At 35.0% G+C, this 9,396-nt stretch overlaps 1 protein-coding gene across 4 annotated transcripts; it reads left to right on the top strand.

The window, feature by feature from the left end:
- The first annotated feature begins 2,179 nt into the window (after positions 1–2,179).
- LOC149963214 (cyclin-dependent kinases regulatory subunit-like) lies at positions 2,180–4,781 on the top strand. Of its 4 annotated transcripts, XM_090170512.1 has the most exons (5): positions 2,465–2,549; positions 2,933–2,990; positions 3,088–3,168; positions 4,057–4,184; positions 4,665–4,781. In XM_090170512.1, exons 3-5 carry the CDS (start codon positions 3,110–3,112, stop codon positions 4,709–4,711), a joined length of 234 nt encoding a protein of 77 aa, XP_090026638.1. In that variant the 5' UTR covers positions 2,465–2,549; positions 2,933–2,990; positions 3,088–3,109; the 3' UTR covers positions 4,712–4,781. The 4 variants fall into 4 exon arrangements, with proteins under 4 accessions (XP_090026639.1, XP_090026638.1, XP_090026636.1 ...); XM_090170513.1 differs by lacking the exons at positions 2,465–2,549; positions 2,933–2,990 and adding an exon at positions 2,180–2,207; XM_090170510.1 differs by lacking the exon at positions 2,933–2,990 and having other exon boundaries at positions 2,482–2,596.
- Positions 4,782–9,396: the final 4,615 nt, after the last annotated feature.

Genomic DNA, 9,396 nt, shown 5'->3' on the forward strand with positions numbered 1-9,396 from the left:
TTGTACGTTTAACTTTTTATGACGTTAAATGAGCGCCCAAAAGTGGTTTAACACAAATATCCACGTTTCATTTCTTTGCCATCGATAATAATAGTAATATATTGTTGTTTCTTAGAAAAAATACTTTTGTGGAAAATTATCATACGATAAACTACTTTTGAACTTAAGCGCTTTTAAGGCGTGATTTAGGAATAATAAATTTGCAATTTGTCCGAACTGAAAACGTAAAATTACAGGACTATATGCTGTTTGCAATCTGGTTTCGCCCTCCCCCGATCCCCTCTGAAGATGGCGGTATGAAGTTAAAACTAAAGTTGTATCATAAGCCTATCATAGAGTCCCCATAGGTAAAGGTCTAGCATTGAGCCTCATGTATACGGCATTGTCCATGCGAGAAGAAAACATCTAAAATATACTCGTACTTGGTAGAGCAGCCACGCTCGGGTTGCTAAAAGCCACACAAAACGATTCTAAATCTCAAATTTAAACAAGTACCTTCAAAAACACACTCTTATTTCTTATAACCTGTTTTAGGTTCTTATAAATCATTTTTCAAAGATAAGTGTTAATTTTAAGTTTTAAAGATATGTAATTGTGGATAAGCCTTGGCTACGGAGCTAAGCGTTCCCGGCGGAAGTTTCTCCCACATTTTTCTAAGTTCAAAAACGTTCGCGCACGGCTTGTGCGCATTCATCATGCATTTTACGAAATTTATTTCAGAAATGCCTAGTTGAGGACGTAGCCACTAGGAGGTGCAGATTTAGAATACCTACCTCTTAATAACGTCAAAAATTTGCCATAGACCTTTGCTCCTGCTTATCGTTATATATAGATAACGTAAGTAAATTACAAAATATTTTTATTTTCCACTTTTCTATATTATCTGGTCAGGTAAATATAATAATTGTTATTCATGATGTGCGAGGTAATCATTAAAATTAAATATCTTCATCCAAAAGTGAATAATAAACCACCATTAGGGTAAGTATAAAGTCGTATATACTTAAAAGCCCTTTCTTGAACTAGGTTATTGACCCAGTATAGTAACCTTGACTGCCGAGTTTTTGATTTTCTTCACCTTGTAAATCCTACTGAGATCGATGGTACTTTTTAGCTACATGAACACGAAAACTTATTGGGGAATTTTTTGTACAGCACCATTTTTCATTGTGGGGCACTGCAAGTAAGAACATAATTGATTGCAGAGATGGACCATAACGCAACAAAAACCAAACATAGGAACCTTAAGGATTACACCTTCTGTAAATAAAATACGAAGCAGTTCTGCTTATTGCTGGCTCCGCCATTGCCGGTGCAATAGCGTAAGTGACAAAGATAACATTGCGAAGGACAACCTAAAAAAGAGACAAGTAGAAACGCCACCTACCCTATGTATCTTAAATTGTGATTATAAACGTATTTTATCGTCTTTTTGCGAGGTTTTTTAAAAATAAAATTTAGTGTAATTTTGTTCTGTTGTTTTTAATTTGAAGAAGTGAAGTATCTTTGGGCTTTTAACTCCATTACCCCTACACCTGCCCCCAGATGGCACTATCGTTTTACATTAACCCTAATGTCGTTTAATCAGCTGCTGCAAGATTAGTGCCACTACAGAGTTCGATGCAATGAGAATTTGAAGAGGGCTTTCACATTGCTTTTATTTATTTTTTATTCAAAGTAGAAAGGGCTGATTTGAGTCTGAGAAGACCGCGAGCCCGGTGAAGACACCATCTGATTAATCAGGACGAGATATGTGTAACGGCCACGCCAACGGGGGGATACGTGGGGACAGGGGTGGGGACACCCGTGGCGGAAGTATTCCGACCACCCATTGGGGGATTGGTGGTCGTCCTCACACGGCCATCCAGAAACTCTGCCTCCCGGACGCCTGGGATTACAGGAGTGAGCCACTACTCCCGGCCACATTGCTTTTATTGTAGGATTTCTGAATAAAATAAGGATCATTTTACTTTAACGGGTCATGTAATGAAGAAGCTATAGCATTATGTATAGTGAAAATATTTATTTGATAGCGAGTGCCAAATATTAGATACGGTGCCATAGTGCTCCCTCTAGCGATTAATTTTTTCACTGTGTTCCGTTTGGAGACCATAGGGAACAATTATCTCTTCCGAAAATTTAGGCAATTTATAAATTTAAAAAAATGTGAACTTGCTCACTTCCCAATCTCTATAAACTCTGGAAAAGTATCTCAATTTATCAAATTTACTTTTTTTCAATTGATTATTTTTTTATCAAATCTTGCAAGTGCTGTAAAAGTGCATCATAACGAAAGCTGTTTGTATTTAAAAAATAACACTGGGTTAATAAATCTAAGCTCTACCAAAAAAGATTAGATTGCTAATCTTCTAAAAACTGGTGGTCGTGATCAAATAAACAGAAAGATACATGTATAAAAAATTAACAAAACGCTTTGAGGAAAAAATATACGATGACAGAATAGCTTCCAATTTTAACCTTTGGAGTTCAATCAGTGACGTCACTCGGAGAATGGCACAGGGGGCACAAGTCATGCTGTCCCCCTAATGGTATGGTTGCACGTACAGTTTTTTATCCCAAAATTACACTTCATGCAGTAAGTTCTTCTGACCATTTTTAACGCCGAAACGTCTTAAGAACGTTTTAAAGATCTTTTACACTTTTTAATAGATAAACGATTAACTCGGTAAACTTAAATTTTTAATTGCTGGTATTTTTCCGAAATTATTGTCTCCTACCCTATTTGAGTTACTCTCGTTATGTCTAACAATTGTTAGTGAAGTGAGAAAACGTTTTTGGTCTCATCAAAGTGTTAGAGGACGCTGGCGGTGGGGCGCCTAAGAATAACTATAATCCTTAAGCCTTAATTTTGTCATCACAAATAATAGTTCCCATCGGTTGAAATAACGTACTTTTTAATTTAAAATTTCAGAGTATTTATTTTTTCAAACCACTGGTGAGGAGTAAGATATTTACATAATTAGTTTTCGGTAAGTGGCTATTAGCAAAAGGAATGTTTTCGTTAATTTGAAATACCTGTGTTACGAGTAGAATTTAGTGAAATAAGTTTGTCATTATTTGTGTTAGGCTATTTCACCGCCTTGTCTCAATGCCGTCCAACGCCATTCAATATTCGGACCGGTACTACGATGATAACTTTGAATACAGGTACATAAATAAGGTTTACTTCTAATAAAAAATTATGAGGTTTATTCGAAGCTTTCAAGATAAGGAACTTGAGTTTTCACAATGAGGTCATTTTCTAATAAATAAGATCGCTTAAGAAAGGGAAAATATAATATGATAAAAACAAACGTAAACTATTTCCAGGGCAGAATAATTTGTCAAAATCTTTAAATGATGTAAAAAAACACCATACTAATATATTAATTTAAAATTAGAGAAAAACCAGTTAGCCTTGCTTTTTAAATAAAATAGTTTTATGTTAATGAAAATTATCGGTTACTGCCTAACAGTCTTTTATATTATAATTGAACATTCCACGAAGTAAGAAAAGGCAGTAAATTACATAAATACATATCAATGCCAGTAACCCAAAAACTTCCGTTATCTTAGAAAATACACCCAATATTCCCTTTACTTGACGCCAGGTCCTCATACGATTTATCTTTAATCAACGCTTTAAAATTTTCCGCGTCACGCTGCTATCGTGAACTACGAGTTTTGAAATGATAGATGAAAGCGAAAAAATACTCTGAAATTAAATTTTATTTAAACTTTTATTAGTTCTTCGTGTTCATTAATATTTAGATATTTTATACCAATTTCTCTCAGCACATTGACAAAGTAAAGCGAGTTATAAATTGTATCGAATTAAGTTTTATTAATACTTTAAATTTAAAACAGATGATTAAACTAAAATTTTTGGTAAAAATAAAAATTTGATTTAAATTGGTTACTTATTATTTCCAAGAATAACTTTCTAAACACTATTTTACAAAAAACATTTCCGGGAATTTAGTTCATGTTTAAAAATATCATTTTTCTTGTTTCGTTCAAGAAAACTCTTATAATATTTACCCTAAAATTTTTTAGACACGTGATTCTACCAAAAGAATTATCATGTTTGATACCACTACATAGCTTACTAACTGAAACAGAATGGAGGAACTTAGGGGTTCATCAGTCGCCTGGATGGATTCATTACATCATTTTTGAACCAGGTAAAATATTCAGAATTTTTTGGGGTAATATAGTAAAATAGAAGCTTGGAATTTAGATGGTTTAAAACTGCTCATAATTTTTAAATTATATATTTATGCTGAAATAAATTACGTGTCGTTCATGAAGAGTTATGTTTCAAGATTTCCAGAACGATAATAGTTGTGTTAAGTGTATTTACAAAAATGGAAATTTTCAAAAATGGAAATTTACAAAAATTCCCTAACGTTAATTTTTTTATAATTAGTTTTCAATTTAGTAGACACGAAAAATTAAATACTCTGAGTTTAAGCAATTTGCATTCCACTGTTGCAATGTTATCCCTCGGGGTGCAATAGGGATAAAGTGATGGGAGAAAATAAGTAGTTGTTTTAAATTATCATTCGTTATTGCGTAGTTAGAGAAGAATCATGTATGGGACTCAAAAAACGGCGAGAAAATCATCTGCTAATTCCTTTCTTCTTCCGAATTTATTTTTTCAGAGCGAAACATTCTACTGTTCAAACGACCAATTACTCAAGTAGAATAAAGAAAAACCAAGTTAAATAAACATGAGTTAATGTTACTTCTATTGTTATGAATTTGAAAATAAAATATCATTGTTAAAATAAACATAAAATATCATTATTAAAATAAACATATGTTAATGTTACTTCTATTGTTATTAATTTAAAAATAAAATATCATTATTAAAATAAACATAAAATATTATTAAAATAAACATAAAATATCATTATTAAAATAAACATAAAATATCATTATTAAAATAAACATAAAATATCATTATTAAAATAAACATAAAATATCATTATTAAAATAAACATAAAATATCATTATTAAAAATAAATTTAACATCAACAATAGCTCGTAACTATGATTTTTGTAGACAGGTGTCAATATAAACCGGCGAGCCATTTAATCTTCTTTTTAATCAGGCTTTCTGGTGTATTACCCGGGTGATACCAATAATGTCTTTATTAATACTCAGGGAGAATGAATATGTCGAGACTATCGACATACTCGTTGAGGCCCTAACCCCGTCCCGCTAAAGGGGGGGGGGGGAGGAGGCGGTCTTATTTTATTGCGTCCTCGCAGCAGCGTTAATCAGGTCGAAAAACGTAATTTTTAAGAACCAATGAGATTGCAGCATACCGGGGCCCCAAAGGGTGGAATTGGAGAAATGCTAACATTAATCTCGACATATTCATTCTCCCTGAGTATAAATAAGTACATTCTTGACGATAATAATGGTGAAAACCAAAAGTCAAACGGGTTTAAATGAATATATTTCGTGTTTCGCGTTTGATTCGTGAATCTTTCAATTTAATTTCCTAAATTATGTTGTCATGACGATTTACGCGTTAGAAAGGTTTTCTTTCAAATTGATAATGGTCGCCACAACGATTAAACAACTGCCGTGATTTGCACAAAGGCATTAACGACCATTTTTGACATTTTAATGTTTTAGTTTTATCTGGGTAAGTTGGTGGTGCTAATTCTGAATCTGAAATTAGTTTGTTTCTAGCCCTCTTAGGTTTTAAGATATACGCTTGTCACAAAAGCATTATTTCGGTACTTTCACGGAACTACTTCGCAAATAGGCATTAAGCGCCATCCTTTACTTAGCACAAAAGCATTTTATGGGTTTATCCAATCAGCATTAAATGCTTTTGTGCATTTAAGTAATATGAGATTACCTTTAAATAATTTGCGCAAAAGCATTATTGCCTTTGTGAACATTTAAAACTCAAAAAATACCATGCACATCGGAATTTAACTTAAAAAGCGGGGGAAAGGAACTGCTAGTTTCAATAAGGAACTATAAATTTAAAAAGAGCAGAAAAAATACTTCTAGATAGGATATTTTCCAGAAAATTCCGAGGGAAAGTTTTTCATTGATAAAAAAAAGCAACAAAACTGAGTTTTTCTTAAAATGACGTTTTGGTCGTTAATGCCTTTGTGCAAATCACGGCAGACAAGTTGTTTCGTATTATAAGAGTTAAGGGTTTTTTTAAACATTAATTTTGTTAAAACTTGACTTCAGTATCAGCAACAAAATATGATGAATTAACTAAGCAATTAGTAAAATAGCTAAGCTTTTTATTTAATTAAACGACATATTAAGAAAAAGATCACTGTAGAGAACGAGTCGAATTAAATTAATGGAACAGAATAAACTGAGTATTTTTTGCTCGAAAATTCAATTCTTTACCAAAAACTATAATTGGTAGAATATGGAAATTTTAATGGTTCGTTTTTCATCCCGGGTACACAGTTTGTTGAAAACCCATCGATTACTGAATATATGTTCACAATTTTCAAAACTGTTTTTCGGGGCTAGGTGCTAGAGCAAATTTGCCAATGAAAACGTTAGCGAGCTTCATCAAACGTTAAAATATTGTTAGTTCGATTAAAAGGACCAAATTTTCACTGAAAAACACGACATGAAAAATTTTCAATTTGGTAAAATAAAAATCAATAAAAAATTTTTATATTTGACACACTGACTTTTTCGGAAGTAACTTACAGGTATTTTATTGTAAAATTAGAGTTTTTTAATCGGTTTTGTGGTTGTATTTTTCTTAAAACAACGCATTCTTAAGAACAAGGGTTGAAAAGTAAGTTAATCAAATAATTAAAGAAAATAGCAAAGATATTTATGCGATTGTAAATTGGATAATCGATTAATTTCAAGTTTTACAGCATGTAACAACAATGGTTCAGTTACCCCTCATCGGCTGCCACACAAGCTTGAGCTCAATCGATCATGTTATCAAACGTATGTTCGAGCATATTTGGGGGTACTTCACCGCCAGAAATTATAATTCAATGACAAAGATCCTCTTGACCTTGAATACTTTCTTTGATAAATCCCCAAGGGAAAAATTCCAGTGGCGTAAGACCTTGATGCAGTGGCGTAACTAAGAACTCCGCCCCACCCCTGCGAAAAACTTCTCGGAGCCCTTTTAAATAGCACCGATTTTAATCAGAAACGTTTGGGGCCCCCTACTTCTCGGGGGCCCCCTACTTCTCGGGGGCCCCCCGCACCGCGGGGTCTGCTGGGGTGCTATTTACGCCACTGCCTTGATGGTCAATCAATGGCACCTTTCCTGCTGATCCAATGATGAGGGCAATCGTGGTATAGGAAGTTGGTCACGTCTCTGTGATAATGAGGCTGGGCAGCATCTTGTTGGAACCAAAGTCTTCGCTGTTGAGCTAAACGAATGTCATCCCTTTTTTCTGCAAGTCCGTTCTGTAAGAAGAGCAAGTAGTTCTGACCGTTGACATTTCGAGTAAAACATTGTACCAATGAAGCGATTTCCCACGAGTCCAACCCAAACATTTAAGCGTCCAAAGTGCACTTGATGATCATGATGGTGTGGAAATCCCCAGTGATGGTTTTCGTCCTGCCAAAGATCAGTATTTTGATGATTGAAAGGTCTATCTTTTGAAAATGAACATTTATGTGTGAGAAAAATGTAATCGTTGTCAACAGCATTGAGTAGCCAGTTGCCTAAGCCTTGGTGCAGGGTAACTCGATAGGGTGGAAGTGGTTTCTGCGTAATATTTTCAAACTACCAGATTATTTACAATCCAAGTCATCATTTGCTGTGGAAACCCTACTGCGAGTGTATGGGGATTATACGAGTTGCAGGAAGATTGCGGCAAGCAGAGTTCAGCACATAAAACATCCTATCTTACTACCTCGGTACAATCGCTTCATGGAGATCCATAAAATGAACGTAAGGCATCTGCACGCCGTTGCTCAGTTGGTTCATGGTATCATTTCACTAAAAAAACTGGATAGTACGAACGAGAAATGCAATTCGTCACCAAATTAAAAAATGTGTTATCTGTACTAGACAACGAACCAAAACTGTACAACAGATGATGGGTAACTTAAATAAAGCGAGATTTAATTATTGCCCTGCCTTCACCAAAGATGGCGTTAATTACGCAGGATCATTTCAGCTTCGTCTGATAACTCAGAGAAGCAAGACTACAAATAAGGTGTATAATACGCTATTCGTCTGCTTCGTCATAAAAGCGCTGCAACACTTTCCACAGAAGAGGTTTTCCCCCGAGCTCTCCGTTTTTTCACTGAGCTCTTCGGTTTCCCCTTCCATAAAAACTTGTTTAGGTTAACGGTTATAGTGAGTGTAGGGAGCTGTTGGCTCACCTGGCATGAAGGGCTTGCCACCACCCTCCTACGTATTGTAACCCGGTCATCTGAATTAATGGCTTTAAAAGTCGCTTGATGACTTAGACCTAAGGTGGTGCCTTGAGTATTAGCCCAGCTGATTATTTTATTTTAAGCCTTCAAAGCAGCCTTTCCTAGATTAACATTCAGACGTGGAGGGCCTAGTGACATTTAAAGTGACTGCGGGATGAACTTTGTCGGTGTAGCGAAGGAGCTAACGAAATAAGCGAAGTTGATTCAAACTGATCCACGTATTGAAGCCCTTGCTGATCATTTCTCAATTCAATTAATAGCATGGCACTTCAACCATGCTGGTGCACTGCATTTCAGTGGCCTATTAGAATCCGGGTTTAAATCGGTTAAATACCATCTCCGTCGAGTCGTCAGTCAAACCCGTCTAACATATGAAGAGTTTGCTACTATTACTACCCAGGCAATTTCCGCCACTACCCTAGTAGCCTATTGACGTTGGCCCAGCAGCTGTGGTTTTGGTGATGGCCAATGGTGTTGGGCAACTATCAGCTGACCAGTCTAAATGTCCTACTTGGCCAACAGTCGTTTTTAGAGTTGGAAAGTAGTCGCGATTTTACACAAACCAGCATGTGGCCAACACCTGGTTTTTAGGAAAATATTAGGTTCTATAGAGCCAACACCTTAACATCCACTATCCCAACTATTTAACCACCCTCAGCCCAACTATTTAACCACCCTCAGCCCAATAAGAAAAGCACCCTCAGCCAAATAAGAAAACCACCCTCAGCACAATAAGAAAACCACAAAATTTTTTATATATATTGGCTATAGGTAAAATGATTTTATTATGTTAAAATTCAAATCTTTTTTATTTCAAAATTTGAAATCGTTATGTTTATTTTATTTGAACATTTAATGAGATTCACAGTTGAAATCCTCCTCTGAGTTTTCTTTATCCATTTGTTTTTCGGGAAGCTTCTCTCCTTTCTTTGGCCTTTTTTTCCTTTCCTCTCTACCACCGTCTCTGTCACCAGAGTATC

This window comes from Leiobunum rupestre, chromosome 1, assembly GCF_980474605.1.
Source record: "Leiobunum rupestre chromosome 1, qqLeiRupe1.1.hap1, whole genome shotgun sequence".
Lineage (NCBI taxonomy): Eukaryota > Metazoa > Arthropoda > Arachnida > Opiliones > Sclerosomatidae > Leiobunum > Leiobunum rupestre.